This window comes from Zonotrichia leucophrys, chromosome 12 (assembly GCF_028769735.1).
Source record: "Zonotrichia leucophrys gambelii isolate GWCS_2022_RI chromosome 12, RI_Zleu_2.0, whole genome shotgun sequence".
In the NCBI taxonomy this organism is placed as follows: domain Eukaryota; kingdom Metazoa; phylum Chordata; class Aves; order Passeriformes; family Passerellidae; genus Zonotrichia; species Zonotrichia leucophrys.
In genome coordinates this window covers 4,071,795-4,092,793 of record NC_088182.1, presented here as the reverse complement: position 1 = coordinate 4,092,793, position 20,999 = coordinate 4,071,795, and the positions used below count along the sequence as shown (strand labels likewise).

General features: G+C 42.8%; 1 protein-coding gene across 13 annotated transcripts in view; it reads right to left on the bottom strand.

Moving 5' to 3' along the window:
- The window catches only part of FOXP1 (forkhead box P1), a 371,464-nt gene that overhangs the window by 37,018 nt on the left and 313,447 nt on the right, over window positions 1-20,999 (bottom strand). For all 13 annotated transcript variants that reach the window (XM_064723620.1, XM_064723619.1, XM_064723622.1 and 10 more), the window contains one exon: window positions 5,792-5,896. In XM_064723620.1, the coding sequence (XP_064579690.1) occupies window positions 5,792-5,896 (105 nt within the window). The remainder of the gene's footprint in view (window positions 1-5,791; window positions 5,897-20,999) is intronic.

The following is a 20,999-nucleotide window of genomic DNA, read 5'->3' as shown; positions in this document are numbered from 1 at the left end:
AGTAAGTGCAGAAGCAGCAGTGGGTCTAAATAAATCCTATTCCGGAGGATGTAACGGAATCACAGGTAGAAGAGTGGGTTTATTATTTGTTTTCAGGATATCTCTATCCAGTTTTCTTTTTAACCTTCTCTTCCTTAATACACTTAGTCTAATTATTTCCATCGAGACACGAGGAAGAAATTTCACTACAAATGGGTGACGATTAATATTACATTAGAAAAAAAAAATATTGCACTATTAAAATGAAAGCAGAGTTATACATTCAAGGCACATTTCAAACCGACACCCAAGGCTGACAGCCCTTCAAGAATCCCAGCTCACACATCTCAAAAGATTCTTCAATAACAGGGTTGGGTTTAAGCTTATATGTCAGGGCACAATGCAGCCCTTGTTTACCACCATATGGAGGTGCACACATAGAATCCTCCTAAAGTAAAGAAAGCAAAGGCTTAAAAGGCAGGAGTCAAGAGCCTCCCTTTTGACAAAAGTAGCCTATTTCGACAGCTGATTCCCTCCTTTAAAAGCACACAGCACACATAAAATAAATACAGGTCACAAAAATTAACAAATCATCATAACTGTCTAATACATCCTGGGCTGGCTGCGGAAAAACAAGATCATTTTGGATTTATATCTCTAAGTATGGGATTTCCTGGACAGCTAATATCCACAAACAATCAAACACAGAGGACCATGAGAAAGAAGCAACGTTATTTCAAATTTGAGCTGAGAGTCGTGATTTTTAAAGGGCTGAAACAGGAACTGGAGCTGAAATCTGAAGCAAGTAAATTCCTTTACTAGGCACTGATGGACACTGTTGTGTTTCTCTTGGCCTTGGTGAAGGCTTTTAGGTCACTGGGTTTGGGATATTACAGCAGACAAAAATCTTCAAACCACAGAAACTTCAAAAATGACAAATAACTGGAATCTCTCCCCCATGCTCAAAAAAAGAAAAAGCCCTAATGATAATTCTCTAAAAAGAGTCGAACCTTTTTATGAGACCTGTTGCCAATATTAGTGCCACCAAATGATCTCATCTTTCATTCTGGCTAAATTCCAACACACAATTTCATTAACCCAGGTACTGCAGGTGATAAAACTCATTTTTCCCTAAAGAGACAGCTAAAAAGTACCAGTTATACATTTATGAAGTACCAGCAATCAAAATTATGGATTTTCTAAAAGGTTTTTAACTACTTTTATTGAAAGGAAAATCGCTGTCTCAGACTTTTGTGACACTATTGCTAATAATAAATTTTACCATTTAGACATCGCAGTAATATGGTAGACAGTGTCAATAAAAGTATGAAACAAAGATGATCCCTGTCTTTTAAGGAATGCTTTCTGATTACACACCGGAAATTATAATGGGAAACATAAACTAAGTGCACCTTTAAGAGAGGAAAAAAGGGGATAATGCAAGGCGATGGACCTCGCTACATATATCTCATCAGCAGAAGTATTTAATATATATATGTGTGTGTGTGTAAAGCATGTATGAAAATAAAATAGAAATAAAGTTACAATATTGAAGTAAATATTAGAATAAATAATGACCTAATGACAATTGTTAATGACTGTTAATACATACACGATAAAATGCATGATAAGAATTAAAATAATAGGAAAAATAACAAAATAATGGAATAAATAGTACAAATTAAAATAATTTTTAAAAATCAATTAAAAATAATGAAATAGGAATTCAGGGGGTTATTTGGAGCTGGCCTGCTGCTCGGCTGCCCGGAGGGGCAGGAGCGGGGCCGTGTCGCGGCTGCCGCTGCTCCCGGGGATGCTCCCGGAGCCTCTCCCGCTCCAGCAGCATTCCCGGGAGCACTAGAGGGCACTGTGGGATTTGGGCCACCCCGGCCTCCGCCGCCGCGGGGGTCCCGAGCCCCAGCCCGGCCCGGCGGAGGCTCGGGGGCTGTGGAAGCAGCGGGAGCGGGCCCCGGAGCGGGCCCGTCCTCAGGCCTGCCGGGCTCGGCACCGGCGGCTGCCGGCGGGCGCGGCCGGGTCCCCCCGCACGGGACGGGGCCGCGATCCCGCAGCTTCCCCCTGGCCGGGGGGGTCCCGCCGGCCCTACAGAAACCCGAAACACCCAACCGGAGCCCGGCCTCTCCCTGCCCTCGCTGCCTGTGCGATTAAACAGTCCGCGCCGTGCGGATGATTTCAGTGCACAACGCTCTGCCATGCAAAACGAGCGCAATTAATGCCTTTGAAACAATTTATGATTTCCGGCCTACTTCAACATGTATTAGCATATACCTGGTTTCTTTAATATACACTTTGTTTTTCCAAAACCACAAACATAGTTGCTGGAATTTCATGTGGAAGTGCTTAAGGGGTTGAAAGTTAACACCTTTGTGAGCCGAGCAGTCTCACAGTTGCTGCTAAACAAAAGCCTCTTTGTAGAAGCTTTCTCGAAATGTTTTCTTAACATGTTCCAAGTAGTTTTAGGCAGGCAACTAAAGTAAACAAGATGTTACCATGATAAAAACACTTGTGAAAACATTACAGAGTGCACTTAGTAGTTTCTTTCACATAAACTCCCCTTCGTTTCATCAAAGTTAAATGCACATGAAGCAGATTACCAGCATCACTGCAACACGGGACTGCCACATCTCTCCAAAGGTCTATGTCCTTTCTTTTAAAGAATATATTTGATTTAAAAATGCTACAGCCAGGATTAAGCACGTCTAAGCCACAATCAAATTATAGGGGGGAAAAAAAGGGAGGGGTGAGGAATAATAAAACCCTATTCAGTCTTCTGAATTTTTTGCCCTGCCTACCCTGCTGAATAAACCACCCTCCCTCTCCAGCCGGGATTTCCTGAACAACTTGCTGCATAAGGGGTATATATTCCTATCTTCCACGGTCTTTAAACACATGCAAATGAAATCAAGGATATAGTCAATTTTGCAGGAAAGTCGCTCTGTGCTACTAATTGCTCCTTTCCCGCCTGCGAGAGGGCCCTGGTTAACAGGCCAGACACGTGTGCACCCTCAGCCCTCACCTTGCTCCCTGCAGCCCGGCAGAGGCCACGGGGTCACCGCCCTGAGACTGGACTTGTTTTTGTTTTCAGGCTCAGGGAGCCTTCTGGAGCATGCAGGGTGCTGCTGTTTCATTAGGCAGAGCAGCAGCCCCTGCTGCTATCAGTTAGCTCCAACTGATACCGCATCACATGATAACCAATGGCTGATGGATTCAAAACAGAAGCACGACACAGCGACTTGCTAAAACTGCAACTTATTTCAAAAAGAAACGGGGAAATAAATGCGTACAATAGCCCGTGTATCTGCTGGTTCTGATAAGCATCCTCCTGTTGGCTGTGAGTGAAAGACAACTAGGATCGTTATTTGTACAGTATTTATCTTTGAAATCAAGGGCCCTGTGGTGTACCTCACCTTGGGAACAAACACTACAGAATGATCACAGAAGAGTGTCAAATCTCTGGTTTTGATTTACCAACAGTTATGATATTTCTTCCTCAGGAGGAAAAGAAATGAACCATGTTTTAGACCTGCGAGTCCTTTTTTCTCCCTTAACTGAAGCATCATTTTATTGGCATACAGGGCCTTCATTCCACATACAACTTCTCTTTGCCTTTTCACAAGGTAAGTGAAATTAAGCAATACTCGATACACAGGCTGTATTTCACTTGGTAAACAAGAGCTTTTCCCTTGAGGGGGCCATCAAAAGAGTGTCACAGATTACACAAGTATCAGAAAGAAACTTCAACCATCTACCTGTTATCTTTTCATTGAGTAATGAATTCTGATAAATGGCAACATAATTTTAAGGACAGATGCTCCACAGGAGACATGGAAGGCTACAGTATTTTATGAAGCAACACTCACTTCTTAACAGTGTCAATACACTGCTCAGGGACATCCATTTCTGCATTTGTTCTGGGTTAAATATCACTCTGAACAGTAAGACTTTGGACACTGCAGCATTTCGATGAGAAAATTTAGGTGATACGTTTAGAAAGCTCACACAAAATATTTCTGTTGAAAGCTTTCAATGGAGACAAAAGCTAGACTGATAGTGAAAAAACTAGAACTGATGGAGCAGCTTCAAGTCCAGCCTGGGCTGGTGACAGTTTGCAGGTTATTCCTAATTACTGACTGCTGCAAGTCATCCCCTCCAGGTGAACTGGTGGACTGGATCTATGTACTGAAACACCTCCAACATACCATATAAAAAGCCAGCCCTGCCTCTACCCATGCTTGTGATTAAGAGCTGTGTTTTCTATGCATGGCCACCTCAAGCAGACCACTCAAGATTCCTATGGAATCTTCCTGAAAGCAGCTGCTCTCACCTGGAACACAGGACTAGCACAGGAAGCAAAGGTGGCACAATCTGACCACACACTTTATTCTGCTATCTAAGGCTACCACAGCACCTTTCCCTTGCACTTACAGCAGTAAATTGAGAATTGTTTTAGAGGTCTAAATGCTATAGTATGGCATATGAATATGAATGAACTGGCAAGTATGGCAAGATTAGCATTTATTTCACTTAAGTGAACAACAGGATGAATTACAAGGAATGAGGCCACCCTTCATGGAAATTTATGACTAGCACCTTCTTATTTTGTAATCCTCTTGTAATGAGAACCTTCTCATTACTGTACCATTCCTCACTTGTAATATATGTTTATAGTAGGACCAGCGCCGCTCCTACGAACTCAGGAGGGTTTTGCCAGTGGAACCACAACTGGTCCATTCTGTTCTGAGAGCAAAACCCTATCTGTATCATCTAACATCACCCAGCAAACATTCTCTGCTTGCTTTTGCCCCTCCCTCCCTCACATAAAAATCCAGGGAACCGCCCCAGAAACAGCAGGTAAAGCTGAACCTTTTGCGAGTAAGTCTACTTATTCATCCTGAAGAACTTCATGTATTTATGTAGACTAACTTCACGAGATGACTACTCTAAATGGGAGAAAAACTTGTCCCTCTGTGCATTTAAATCACAAATATTGCCTGAGTGGCAGGTCTTTAGTGATCTTACAACTGACCAGCCACAGAACTTGAGCCAAGATCAGGGACAAACCTTCAGCAACCTGGATGCACCCACAGCATGTGTGTACCTGGTGTCCTACCCAGACAAAGAACTCTTTTGTGATGGGAACAGGGGTGAGGTTGATGGTTTAGTTGTGGAGCAGCCATGTGTAAGCTATTAGGGCTCTGAGGACCTTCCCTGCATCGGGATGCACGCACTACCACACACTAGTCCATAATGCACTGTTTATGCAACGTGTAAAATTGTGTTCTTTGGCAGCAAGGAAAAGGTCTGCAGCAAACTGCAGGGGCCCAATTAATATAATTATAGTTTATTTTTAGTAGTGTAGACTTTGTTCATTAGTTACTTATTTGACATAAATTAAATTTCACGTGATGTTCTGCAATTCTCTGTTCAATTATGGAGTTAATTTAAGACTAGATTTCTAAATTAAAGTGAAATCAAGGTTAAAACAAGGTTTTATTATTTACATGATCGATACTGCAACTTAAAAATTATTTAAATAAAATAAAGAAAAAAAAAGCTGCGGAACTGCAAACGCTATTTTATAGCAATACACTGAACAAGACCATAATTTCCCCATGGGGCTAATTTACTATCCCCTGTTAAAACGTTCTTGAGCCTGATCCAAAAGCCACTGAAGTGAAAGGGAGCTCTCTGTTGACTTCAATGGGCTTTGCATCAGGCCCAGGGTGAGTGACAGCACACAGGATTTCAGGGCATGCTTTCTGTACAATGCAAGTGCCAAAAAAACCATCCTTACTTTAGGAAGGACTGGAAGTCTTCGCACACTGCTTCACAGCCCGGCCATTTGCATACGCCGTGTCCGTACAGCGGGTGGCTGTGCGAGTGCTCCTCGTGGGGTAAACTGCAGTGAGAAAGAGAACAGACAACAAGTGCTGTAAACTGAAGGTGCTGCAACAATTCATCCCCACAAAGACTCCTCAAGAGCAGCAACCACCAGATCCTGAAGCATCCCCAACATCTCACGGTACCCGCCTGATTCTTGCCCATGGTTTTTCAAAACAGAATTAAATGCCATTTGCAGTGTGAAACATGTGTCATTCTTACTTAGCTATCCTCCTACATTTCATTCATTAATTAAGAGGTTTGTAAAGAATTTAAATTAACATGGACGGGGGAGAAATCATTTGACAGACCTGCTTAATATCCTGCTTGATATTTTGCTAAAAAATTTATGAACATTGCATATTTACAACTCAACTTCATCGAGAAGTCATCTCCATACAGCAGTGTCCCATTACACCACAACACAGCTGGACCTGAGGCTTCCCTCATGGCTACAGAAAGGAAAAGCATCAAATTTGCAGCCTTGGCTTTCCCACCATGTTATTTATTTACTGGGTTGGGGTTTTTTCTGGTTGTATTTTTTCCTTCTCCTTACAGGCTGTTTCACTGCACAAATACAGCCTCCTTACATCCCAAGAAAGAAGATTTGAGATGTATTTTCACATGCCAAATTCCCCATAAAGAAGAAGGGGCATGCAATCAAAGGATTCCTCAGCACGAGGGGTTAGTGGGGGCTATTAACCTCGCCTAAGATTGGGCAGGAACGTCACAGAGCCTCCTAACTACTGAACCCAGGGTTAAAGCAAAAAATTCATATGAGCACTAAGGGGTTAATCCTTCAGCGGGATTCCAATCAATACGTAATGATTTGGCTGCACTGATCCAAGTCATGAGACTCTTTGATCCAGGCCATGTGGTGCTCAGGGAAATGTATCTGTTGCACTCACTGATGAACCATATTCTAAAATATCTTCTTTATTCGACTTCTGCATGGAAACTTCCTAAGGAAAGGAATTATTTTTTGCAACAATCTCCATAACCTTAGATGACTTTAAAAGCAAAATGTCAAAATAATATTGAAATCTCTATTTTATGCTCACACATGTATGTATTTTTCATGGCAAATCTTTTTGCTACAGTATGTCTGTGCTGTATTATGGACTTCAAACATACACAAAGGATATGAACACATACCAGCATCTAGGTGTGGCTTTTATGACTTACTTCATCCTGGATTACAGGTAACGTTATGGATAAATGCCTACTTTTTGTCATTTTACTTTTACACACACCTGGAAATGCTGTTTATTTTTCTTCTCTAATATTACCTGTCTGTGCACTCTGACAAAACTGTGTTCTTGTATTATTTCACATGCACTGGGTAGCCAGATCCCTGTAAATACATTCTTGAGATGTCGTCCCAAACACAAACTAGTTGGAAGAGAAATTCCTGCCCAGATTATGCCATTTTGACTTTAAGCTCAATGAAAATCTGAAGATTACTGAAGGTGTCTTAAAAAACTATTTTACATTGAAAAAATAATTTTAAAAGTACTGACTAGAAAATGTATTATGAGTTTTACATGCATCTAGTTAATCTAATTAATTATTTCATTAATATCCTTTTTTGGTTGTTTACAAATAGTTCTTCAAGCATAAATATATATATGTGCAAGGTAATTTCCTAAAAAAACCAACAGTAGGTGAAGAGCCTTACAAAGGCCTTCTCTATGTACAAATACTAGACTGGTTTAACTGAATTAGTCTTTTAAGAAATGTTTGAGTGAGGAGAATCTCTGTAAAGTTTTTCAAAGAACTAACGAACCAATGCATTATTTGCAAGGAAATTTAAAAAAATCCTAAGCCACGCATTTCCTCAGCTAAGGAAGGAAGAGGCAGAATGGCTGAAGAACATCATGCACCCAAGCCAAAGAGGCATATGGTCAAACATCCTCTATATGCATCTGAAAATTCAGAAAATAATGGGGTTTATCATCTGTTTCTATACCTGGATACAGCAAAGGGTGAGACAGGAGGCTTTCATGTTAACACTCCATTAAAGTCCATAAAGACTACATATGAGAGTTATGATTTCAGTGTGTTTGGAAGAACAAAAAAAGGAAAAAAAAAAAAGAAAAAAGCAGTGAAGCAGTGTATGAATCTGCCCAGTGCACGTTACCCACACACTGGGACTTGTGATGGCCAAGTAAGGAGTCAGTCCCCCATGGGGTTTAAGCACTGTAAATCTCATTATAATATCAACAGGAGTCACATGGCTTAAACCCCCAGCAGGGATTTTTAAAGTTTCTCTGTGAGAGCCTAAAGGCCATGGCCAAGTCAACGGAAAGAGCCCTACCGAGATTTATATTTATTTTTTAAATCCAAGTGCAAATCTCTTTTCTTTCCAGGGAACTTGCACAAGACAAGACAAACTATGCAGGACGTGACACCCTGGTATTGTGTCCAAAGAAAATGATGGAATGACCAAGACAGTATCAAACTCTAAATGATGCTCAGGATGTCAAAGGCTCGTGCTGTCAATAACCATAAAGGCTGGTGCTGACTGTAAATGGGAACTTAAAAGGTCACTTTGCTAACTCGATGCCACGCGTAACACGCTTAACACCTACACAGAGCTTCCACTGCCATTCAACCAAGAAGAGGAACTTCAACTTACCAAAAATAAGACATTTCAAAGAGAAAAAAAAACCCCTCACTCCTGCAAGACAAACGCCAGCCCTCTCTGCAGGCACTGTGCCATTCCGAAGGCACCAACTCCCATCCTGCCTGGGGGGATTTCAGCCATGCCTTTCGGTGACCTTTATGTGTCAGTATCAGATTACTGCTATTTTATCCATCCCACTTTTGAAGATATTATAGATTGCCACTTGTTCCCTGATAGAGCCTGAAGAAGCACCTCAAAACAAAACAAAGAGCGGGTTTATACAGAGGCGGATGTAACGCACAAAGGATACAGCCAGGGGAAATGAATGGAGAACTCTGCTGAACTGATCTAAGTACTCACTTTGTTTGGGCAAACAGAGGTGGAACAAGATGATTTTAATCCGGTACATAAATAAACAGCTTTGTGAGCACGATGCAAACCTATAATCTGAAATTGTTCACTGATAGTTTGCACGCAAGCACAGCTTCTGTAATCTGGATGCATCCTCAGTCTCGGAGACAGACTTTTAGAAGATCTGAGCATTGGCAAGCAGAAGCAAGTTTTAGGTCTGTTTGATTTCTAATGACACATTAGAGTAGGTGTTTGTTTCTGTCACTCTCTCCTTCCCAGGAATGCATATTCATGGTCGGGTACTGGTGATGCAACACTAGTTAGTGGAAATCATTTTATAACAAGACATAATTTTCAAAGTACTGAAAGAATAAATGACGTAAATTCAAGACAACGTGGGGTTTCTTTCTCTTCATAAGGTACTTGCATAAAAAGTAGTTAATACAATAGAATTACATCCAAATAATGCAATAGTGATGCATTATTACATTGAACTACAAGCAAAGAACACTCTGGCAAGTGAAATGTCTTGCGTAAGTCACCTATTAATGACTTAAAAGAGAATAACAAAATCCATGTATGAGACTGAAAACTGTGTAAGTGTCCACTTATTTTCTGCTGCTTCCAGCTTTGTTTCCAGTACAGAGGGGAAGGGAAAAGGGACAGGCACTTCCACAGCTTGTCTAGGCTTGCTGGATAGAGGAGAGGAAATTTAACCTCTTCCTTCTTCCCCCTACACTGCCCCATAACCCCAAGGGTCTCCAGAGGGTCTGGTAGCAACTTCACCTCCCATTCCTACAGGGATGGCTGTACTTGCACACCCACTCCTGCCAGCCACTCACCTTTTGGAATACACCTGCTGTGCTACAGCACCCTGGAAGAACCACACTCTGGGACACAACAGCACAGGAGACAGAGACACCAGAGATAGCCAAGTGCTGATGGAGAGTAAATATGACACCCCAAAGTGAGATGGGTATGCTGGGTATTGGGGAAAGCAGTGACCAAAACCCCAGCAGGAAAGCTCCCTGTTCTTTAAATGGTTTCATTCAACCCTTATTTATTAACCACTGGGAACTCTGTTTATATACCCACCAGCTAAGAAGTCATAGGTAGATACAAAATCCAGCTAAGCAGAAGCCTCAGTGTCTGTGCTTCTGCCACACAGTGGACCATATTTTAAATATTCATGATGCTGACATACTTCGTAATTCCACTCTCTTTCTTCCACATCTGCTTGGGCCAATGATCTTTGCCAAAACACTGGGGGAAGTCAGTGATGTAGAGAAGCATCCCTGACTTTCTATTACATTTATGAAGCATCTGCTCACGTTCTAACAGAGCTCAGAACATGCCTGAGCCACCTGCACGCTGAAAAATCAATACCACGTCTCCTGCTTTCCTCCTGCAAGGAGCTGGAGCACAGCACGCTCAGAAAGTGCAGAACTGCCTTTTTAATTTTACTTTATTCCTCAGGGTCATTGGGAAGTGACCTCATCTTTGCCAGCTGCCATGAAACTGATATCTGTGTAGAGCCCAGGCAGGAGCATGGGGCTCTGTCTCACACCACATTCCCCCTCTCTCTGATTTAAATGGCACAGCCATTGAGACAAAATGCCACAATTTTGGTCCTGTACAGGAGAAGGAGGCACACACCTGGGCAGCAACACGGCTCTCCCCAAGTTGTGACTGCCTGGTGAGCTCTAAAGCTCATCAGAAGGCACTGAAAGAGTAAGGCTGCCGAAAAAGTCACAATTTTCTGAGTCAGAAACACTCACCGTAACTGATTTTAAAATGAAACGGAAGAAGTAATGATTAAATCATTGTACAAACTGTGCTCAAGTGCAAGTTCCTGCCTTCACGAGAGAATCAACCGAACACAGATGCAAAAATGTGTTTTGCAGTGAAGCTCCACCGGTGAAAATCCCTTCAAATTCTTAGTAAGGTGGCACAGCACCTCTTTCCTCTTTAAACTGTGAATTAAAAAAAACCCCAACCAATAACTAAAAAAAAACCCAAAAAACCAACTTCTAGATACTCATGCTCCTGTCCAAGCCTCAGAAACAGCCCAGGAAGCAGATATGTGATCTAAACGGGGCTGTCTGGGCAGGGTGATGCCTCCCTATCACTGGATAAAGCTTAACAGAAAGTCATGAGCCTGCAGGAGAGCTGGAATTTGATGTGAGTGGTCAGTGACAGTTCTTTCTACAACTGACTTGCAAAATTTTGGATGCTTTGTAGAGGAGCACTTCTCCTCTTCCTCACTACTTTAGTCCACGTCCAGACCTAGGACTAGAAGCAGCTCATGTTTTACATCAAGCCCTATTGGAAGTAACAAGAGGTTATATTACATTTTAAATGACTACACCAATTTAAGACAAATCAAGTTAAAACTGCAGCCCACAGGCTGAAATCCTTTCCTAATCGGTGTGCACTAACTTGTGTACTCCTGAAGCATAAGAAGGGAAACAGCAGTGCTGTTGTAACACGAGGCCACCTCTGCATCCCAAATCACTGCTCCCTATTTATCCCTCTTGTGGCACTATTCTCTAAATTCCCATTCTGCAAGGAGAACACTGGGGAATCGGCAGCAAGACTAAAACAAAATCTGGCTGACATTCCCCTTCCCTTCTACCCCCACTCTCACTGCAAAGAGCAGAACCAGACTGGATAATTATAAGCATCATCCTCTGGTTTTGATCTATCCACTGATGGTTTGGATTATTAATCAACATTATGACCCTCCAGCACTCTAACACATTCTCCTTCCAGTGGCAGCCCCTCTTCCAGCCCTGCAGGAAAACTGCCACAGGGCCTGGACAGTCACTGCCCTACATCCCTTCCTTGGAGAAATTAAATGTATTTCTACAGCATTTAAAAGAAATGGCCATTGCAAAAAATTCATCATTTATCTCCAGTACAAATTCCACTCCTGCATTTGAATTAACGAGTTTCTCTATGATTTAAAACTCTTATTTTTTTATTTCAACCTTGTGCCTAGGTACTGTGGTGAAAAGTACATCAAATATACCCAGACACACATGATTTGAAACGCTGGATTTTAAATTCCAGCACTGCTAACTAATGAGAACAATTTTTTCCTTCTTCTTCTTTGTAGCATCACTTCATGTACTTACATACCATAATCATATCCTCCTAGAGCCTCTATTTTTCCAGGGTGTAGATCTTTAATTCCCTTTAATCTGTCTTCATAGCCTATTCCCTCCAACTCCTTTATCATCCTAGCTGCTCTCCTCTATATTTGCTCCAGCTTCCCTTTATCCTTTCTGCAAGAGAGTGGCCAATTTTACATCACACTCAATGTGGTTTAACTGGTTCTGCATAAAGTAGAACAGGAAAAAAAAAAGGACTCGGATGCAACATGCATGTTTATGCCTCCCATGACTGCATTTACCTTTTTGACTAAGACATGGCACAGAGTGTCCCACCTTAATTTCTCAACCCCGATTATGCCTCAGCCATTTCCCACACAGCCGATGCTGAGCAGCTGACGTGTCATGTCAAACCCGGAATTTGGAATTTTGATTTCCTAGCTGGGCTACTTTCTGCTTATCCCTGCTAAATCTCATTTTATTCCTCTCTGAACAGTCTCCTAATTTATTCAGATTAAAACGGATTGATTCAGTATCTTAGTTTAATTAGGAAAAAAATGTGATCCAACCACTTTCTTGGGTTTTGTGGGGCTGGGGGGATGTTCTTCGGGTTTTTTTTTCAGTTTGGGGTTTTTTTTTTAACACTGACTTTTAGCACAGCTATCCCATCCCTCTAACACACCCAATTCGCATGGCAGAGGGAGGTGGCAATGGCAAAGCTTTGGCCCCAATTCAGCAACCCTTTTAAGAACACACACAAGTGTAAAAACACAGGATTAGACCTTGGACTTCACCGAGATGGAGGTGTAAAATTACCAATGAACATACATACTTCGTAAAAAGATCCTGTTTGCCAACCTTATTTTACTGTAATTTATATTCTGTTGTAACATTCGAACTTATAGTAAAAGAAAACACTGAGAAACAAGATCTGTACTTGTTCAACAAAATTCTATTCTGTTACATTTAGAGTTGAGGCGAGTCTTCCACTCTTATATAAACCGGCGATACGTCAACAAATATGATTAACAGGGATTATTCACGTCAGTATTTTTCACCCCTGTCCCACAGGCACAACAAAACCTGCGCAGAAGGTGACTGTCACATCACACACAGCCTGGCAGCTTGCTGGGGGGGCCCTCGCCCACCCCACACCCCTGCAGCAGCAGCAAAGTGCCCTTGGGGAAATGTTTATAAAAATATAATTAAGATAAATAATGATTCCAAGGGAGAAGTACAGCTAGAGCACTGCATTCGCTCTGCCGCATGCTCTCCCCTTGGAAGAATGCTGTTTGGAAAAGCACTAAAATGCAGAGGACACAAGCCTGCTTCCCCAGGGAAGCGTGCTGAATCATACAGGTAGTGTAAATATCATATGCTGCTGCAGGTGCTAGGCGGTCTATTTGTTTGTGTTTACTAAAAGGCATAACAAATAGTCCCACTAAAACAGAACAACACTTGGCAATGGACTGATAGGTACCAGAGCAGCCACAAATCACATTCATGCAGCTAGATCTGAACTGCTGGGCAATACTAGAGCTTTGCCCTGCTTTTTGGGAGGGCCTCTGTGCCATGATTTGCCCCTCTCAGAGCACAGAGAAGCTCAGCATCCTGTCTGAGCATCCCACACCCAGGGAAAAAACCATACAACAGTGGGAAAGAAAGCCAGAAAAAGACAAGAAATACAGAACAGACTTGCATGACATACACGGCCAGCTAACATCGTTTACAGCTTTGCAACTTCTGAGTTAATTCACAGTATAAACAACAAGGAAAATGTTTCTTCCGAGCAAGACTTCCTGTAAACTGTTCATTAGAGCGCGCGGAGCGCAGGGCTGTGCACCTGCTGATTAACCATGCGCTCCAAGAATAAACACAAACCCCAGCCAGCCAGATTGTTCTGGAATTTGCTCTGAGCTGATTTTTCTTCCCCCATGTTATAAATTGGATTCTACAATAAAACAAACAGCAGAACATAGGTTGCCGAGAGTTAAAATCTACTTTTTACACTACATTGACCACAGCACCCACAGGCACAGCTACAATGTCTTTCTATGAATGGGACAGATTGCCATATGGATGCAGACACTGAACAAGCTGTACAACTCCTGGCGACAAGTGCCTAGGGGACTGTCCTATATTAGCACCACCTGTGCTGTGGAAATTGTGCTCTGTGTATGAAATGGTATTTAAGGGCCCATCGTGATGTTATTTTTGAGTATACACAAAAAGGAAAATTACAGTTAAAAAGAATTTGCTGGCTAGCGGATCTGTTGCTCAGTTCCCGGGATCATCTCCCAAAGGAATAGCTCTCCTCTTTATTCATGCAGCCCAAAATGACAAGCTGTAACACATATTAGCAGTTTCCCTGCCTGGGCTTATACCATCCTTTTAATGACAAGAATCTACTTTATAATATACATATGTTTTCCTGATCACACAGAAGAAATTACAGGCCTCCTACCTTACCACTACCAGCTATACAGAAAAACACCCCATGGCATTTCACAAACGTTGCTCCAGCAGCAAGCAATGCAATATGAATTTTCCTTGGGCTCCTTCCCCCAACCCTCACTGTGCAGCAGGTAGAACCACAAATCCCAATTACCAAATTTAAATGTGCATCTCGCTACTTTGAAAATACAACTGTGTCTGCCTGACAAAAATAGAGCTCCAGATTAGCACAAGATGTTGAAGGAGTGAGGAGAAGGGAAAAGCACGGAAGAGAGGTTTGAGCAGTACCTAGCTGCTCTACAAAAAGAGATTTCCCCCTCTCCAAACTGCAAGAAAAAAAAAAAAAAGATGCCAAGAAAAAGTAAAGTAAAACAAATTGAATTAAAGAAAAACAGTTGTAAAGTGAACATTACAACCTGGGAAAAATGATGTCATTTTATTGAGAAACTAATTTTTTTTTCCATTAAACCACAGTGAAACGGATAAAGTTTATACAGCTTAATGGTGGAGTTTTACTTTAAATGCTGCTCAATATCTTAGCAGTACGATATAACATGATATAACAGCTGTCATACTAACTGCTCCATTTTTATTGAGCAGCACAGAAAATAGTCACACAAAAGTCACCTAAGTCCCCTACTTCTACAGCCCTTTCAAGGGTGTTTCTGTTCTCAGATTGTGCTATATATGTTAAAAAAATAACACAGCTCTTTATCAGCTCCCTGCTCAGCTCCTCAGGACAATCAGACCTGACCAAATTCTGAGAAAGGACAACTTGCACATAGGAGGAAATAAAAAGAAACAGAAATCCACAGGGCAGTAAACGAAAACCAGGTCCCTTTTTAAGAGTACTACATAAACACCTCTAATAAAAGAAGAGGACAAATTTTCATTGGACTTTTAAGTATTTAGACAGGAATGTTTTAGTAAAAGTTTAACTGCAAAGTGCATGCAATTAACAGAAAGCCATCAGCTATTTCTCTGGTATGTAAAAATAGCATTAAGCTGTATTAAATGCACGTGTAAGTATCTCAGTTGCAAGAAAAGGGAGGAGATATGCAAAGCACTCAGATATCAAACAATGATCTGTTGGCCAGATGGAGGAATAAAACAATACATATGCTAAAATTTGGAAGAGTTCTGTTAGGCGTCTGCCAAGGCTCACCCAATCTATTTTAAGTGCTTTTTGATACATTAGCTTAGTGTTTGGAGTTGTACAACCGATGGTTATTACACAGGACCAGAGAGAAGTGAAAGGCTGGCGTGCAGGAGCTCCCTGATGCTGGGGCAGCTTCCCAAGCATCAAACCCAGCACCCTGCTCCAGCCAGGGGCCACATCAAACATTCACAGCCTGGTTAACTTAGCATCTTTCCTAGGGAAAAGCAAGTGAAATAAGCTGCTTTTAGCTCAGTGCAGGAATTCCCTGAGAAGCTGCTGAAGGAGCTCCTGGGCAGAGCGAGGAGCAAGTGGAATTGTACAACTGATTTAGCACCGCGGCAGACGGTGGGTGCGGGCGACGCACAGGAGGCTCCACACCCGCATCTGAAAAGCACGAACAATAAAAAGTGCCTGATAAGGCTTAAAACTGAAGATTAACAGCCCCAGGTCTGAGTCACAGCCGGTGTTTTTTCAAAGCTGATTACAGAAGAGTGACTCAGAGGGAAGCCTTCAGTAACTGGTGGCATTTCTTTGGCAGGGGAGTGAGTACCAAGGGATCGGACACTGGCACACTTTGGGCTGTACCTGCACAGAATACATGGAGATGGCCAGGCTGGGGCCCTGCTGTCACAGTGTCATTGTCACCAACAGCCCAAGCAGCTCCACAGCCATTCCAGGTGCAATGAGAAGGACAGCAGCCATGTGGAAAGCAGGATTGTTTATCAGACACCCAGCTGGGCCATCCAGGCTCAAGTCTCCCACTCCAACCTGGCTCCACAGCAAGGAAGGAGGCACCTGAGCTGCTCAGACCACAGGTAAGAGCACAAAGGTCATGATGGGGTTTGAGTACATGGAGCAGCTAAATACCTCCTGGGAGGAAAAGGTCTAGGAACACCTATTTCTTAAGGAAGAATGGGTCTGAGGCAACCTAATCTAACACAACTCTGCTGATGGTGAAAAATAATGACCTAAAATCAGCTGTAGGGAGCAAGTGAGGGGAGCTGACACGGCTGAGCAGATCTGATGCTGGCACCAGTGCAGAATGAATGCCAGGGACTAAGTGGAGAGGCTGGCCAAGAGAGGATGGGGCCCTGGGAGCATATGGACTGCAGGCTGAACTGTTTCATCCCGAGCATTAATAATGGACCCAAGTCTGTAATTCTTAATTGTGCTGAATCCTAATGCCCTCATCTAAAGGCCTTGGGATTTTGATGGAGGATCAGCTGGCATGGAAGATAACAACAGTAAAGCATGAGGCATTAGGCCTAAGCAGCAGATCAATGGTCTGCCATGCCATTCCTCACTTCCCTTCAGAGCCTTCTCCAGACCCTGTCCTCCTGCCATGCTGGCAAGAAAAAGCAATTTTAAAATCCCCTTGTTTATCCCATCTATTTTTCCTATGAGATGGCTGCTTGCTTATGTGGAAGGCCAAGACTCAAGTGTATATGGAAAGGGTATAAGGGCAATGAGGGGAAGAGATGGGACTGCTGGCAGATGGAGAAAGGTCTCTTGGACACAAAGCCTTTAACTGCAACTCTTCACCTTACTTCTGGTAAACAACAGATGCACTTCTTAAATTATCAGGTCTGGACCTTCATTAACTCACTTGTTTATGTCCAGCCTGCACCATCCTGGCTCTGCTGCAGTCAGTGCAGGATGGTACCAGGGGATGGGACCAGCACAGCTCCACTGCACCCCCAGACCTCCCAGTTCAAGCCCAAACTGGAGCAATCTCTGCCCACTGCAAAGCACTGATGAATTCTGCCCTGTTCTGGTTTCCAAACCTACCCACATGGGGAATATTCCCAAGCATGCAGGTTTCAAGATGCCCACTGTTAACCAGGTTCTACAGTCAGTAGCCACTTGAAGTGACCAGGCCTCCCCCTGCTTTGTTTTGGGGCTTTTCTTAAGAAAATAATCAAGTTTCTCCCAAATAAGATGCAGTGGAACAAGATGGAAAGTGGGTACTGTCCCTGACATTTCTAAGCACAGCAGATGTACTTAACTGGCTCCTGTTATTTATTTATTTACTTCTGTAGAGAAAAACTGCTTGTTATTGAAGAAACCCAAATGCTGATAAGATGATGAGAGGTTTGCATGCTGGTTGATGGTCTCACTTTCCCTTATCCTGAATGAATACAAGTATCTATAACTAAATATTTCCCTTAGGGTACTGATGACTGAGGTATGTTTATTGCATTGAGTGAATTTATATATATAATCAGCACAATAAACATTATTAAATTGTCTGAGTAAAATCAAAGCATGAAACACACAGTCAGTGCTGAATTCTAATGATGCTGAATGCCCATGATTGCATGGGGAAAGGATCTTAACAAGCCTTGATTTGAGCTTTGGCATCCGCCTCACAAATCACACGAAATGTTCCCTCTTTAATAGTGCTGAATATTGATAAATGTCTCTGCACGGCACAACAGGGAAGTTGGTCTCTATTGGCAATCTTTACCAAAGTGTGTTTTTTCCTTCTCTACACTCAAGGGTTTACCCTGAATGATTTAATTATAATTTTCCTTGTGTAAGACAAATTAAAGAGGAGAGTAGGAGTGTCATGCCAAAGCAGATTATTTATCTCCTTAACAGATTGCTGTGCACCAAACCCCAGAGCTGCTGCTGCTGCTACTTACAGAAACTGGGCGAAATGTGGGACAAAAGCATAGATGTAATATACATTTAAAGCCCAAATGAATGAAAGCATTAACCCATTATTTATGGCTGGAATTGTTTCATTCCCAGGGAAGCCATACACACAGAGCATGCAGAAGCCAAGTGCAGCAGCAGTGTTCTCTGGCCCAGGAGAGAGGGTGCCTCCTGCTTTTGAACGGATTTTTGCTTTTTGGATGTCCCGAGTGACTCTGGCCATCTACCTGCTGCTTGCTTTTTAGTCACAAAGGAGAAATTTTGCTGTCACTGGGCCCCAAGGACAGCAGCCCCACAGTGTCACCAGTGTCACCAGAGCTGTGTCCCTGCAGCCTGTGCAGAAGCCCAGCCTGGGCTGGCGGCACGGCGACGCGTGGGCACGCCGGCAGCCAATGACTACTGCTCCTGCTATTTTAAACCCCTTGTTTATAACCAGAATGTGTTTTTACCCAAGATACAGAGCAGATCTGCTGCTCGCCTGCTGATTCTAACACAGGTGCCTCCTGTCTCGCAGGTCTGGAGCAGCCTGGCAACCTGACCTGTGGGATCAGGAACCCCCCAAACACAGCGTGAACTATCCCAGTGACATGTGCCAGAGATGACAGTGATGATAGTAACTCCCACACAACCAACCTGCCTCCTGCAGCCCACTCCTTCTCAAAAGCCCAAGAGAAAGGGGTTGAAAACAGCTTTACAGCACACCCTAAAAGTTAATGTTACCTGTATATGATTATTTATGGCTGCTGGGCAGTCGTTATGATGTGGCTGTGCTTAACTTTTAGGACACTTGCAGATTTTACTATGTGCTTTTTATTGTTGGTTAAATCTAAATAAATAGCTCTTGCTTGTATCAGATCAGAGCTAACATAAGGTTAGCACAGAACGTGCAGGAATGAGGGGAAACCCACAAGTCAAAAACCCTCCCTGGCCAGCCCAGGCTGTGACTTATGTGAGGGGAGGTGGAAGGGCTGATTCCTCCCTGGTGAGCCCTTGCCACAGCCCCATCTGACCGGAGCCTGAGCCAGACTGCCTCCAAAAGTCTCCTTAGATTTGCTGTGCTGAACCAGATGGGTACAAGAACACACATGGATTTAGCACTAAGTCCAGCAAACTCATGCTCCCACCAGACCCAGGATTTTTCTAGTCTTAACTTTTGCAATCAAATAATTATTAAACCCCTGCTTGTGCCTGTGCTGTCTTTTGCAAGCCCACTAAGATTTCACTTCTGTGAGCTTTCAACCATACATGTGATGGCAGAGCACAGCAACTCTTCCCTCCCTGCTCACTCCCCACCCTGTACTCCCTGCCTGTAGATAAATATCCTTTCAGAAAGGAAACCAGTGCAAAATATCTCACCAAGAGGAGTTTCTGTGTCACATGAAATCCAGGCAGGCACCAGGGTGCCTGATGAGACTGCAACAAAACCCTTAAGTGCATCAGGAGGCATTCTCCTGCCTGTAGTCTCCTGCTCTACTTATGGATAAACATGTAATTCAATCACTGCAGCAAATGGATGGCATAAAGCCTCCATGTACCAAAGAGAGGCAGGACAAAGCAAAGTCTGTAGCCCTCTTATTTGTATCCCTAAATATACCTATTTTGTATTTTGATATTTCAGAGAATTCAACAGATATGCAAGAAAAGTATAAGGCAAGCTTAGTAACACAGGTATTGATTCCAGCACTGAGGATTTACTCTTCTTAACTAAGACAATCTCAAACAATACCATGGCATGTTTATGCCTTCCTAATTAATCTGGAACTTTAGTAATAAAATCATGTGTATCACCTTGTCTGTAGATTCCAACTGCCTCCAGGCCACAATTACAGGACTCAGACACACAGATTTCCAGGTCTGCTCAATACTATACACAGAGAAAACTCTTACTTCAGAACAGATTCCTGTATTTCTACTGCACTTCAAACTGAACTGAATCTGTTTCCTGGTTTATGCCATTAGCACACAGCAGGTGCCTCTATTCAGTGAAAGAAGATCCATCTTGCTGCATGGGATTTTACTTTATATACTCCATAAGAAAAACATAGATAAAAAATTTATTGAAAAGCCATAAACCCATCCTGCTCAGTTCTACATGCAGCAAAAAGGGAATTAATTGTTTAATAAACACCTAATTTTTTTTAGTATCCCATGTAAGTCCTCATGAAAACCACGTCCTTGGCACTTACATGCATTATAAAGATATTCACTGATGTTCCCACACAAGTCCTTGCAATGGGTATATAAAGGATGCCTTACACACACAGCACTTCTTCCAACAGTGGGTGTGCTCTCCTTTAAAATCTATCTATTTCCAGCAGCACTATTTTCTTAATATCAGAAAGATATAAGAGGTATTTATATAGCTTCCCTATCAATCTACTTTCAGACCACCAGAAATACAAACTCTTATGGCTTAAAAATTCCATTATCCTCTTTCTAATGAATGAAAGGAGGACGGAAAGACAAAGCCATCAGTTTCCATAAAATCCAGCTTTCACTAGTGTCTGCTGTAACGTTTCTAGATGGGCAAAGGGACTCTCCGGAATGCAAAGGAGCACTGCCCTCCCCACTGCGCCCACTCCTCGAGACCCTTCCTCCTCCTCCTCCTCCTCCGGCAGCGGCGCCGAGGCTGCAGCCGGCGCTGGCACCCACGGCCCCGGCGCCTGGGCCTGTCTATCTCCCCAGAAGCAAAAGTTACGTTGTTAGACACGCCTCAGTGAAATCTGGGGGTGTAAAGAAACAAACCTGCAATAAAGCATCC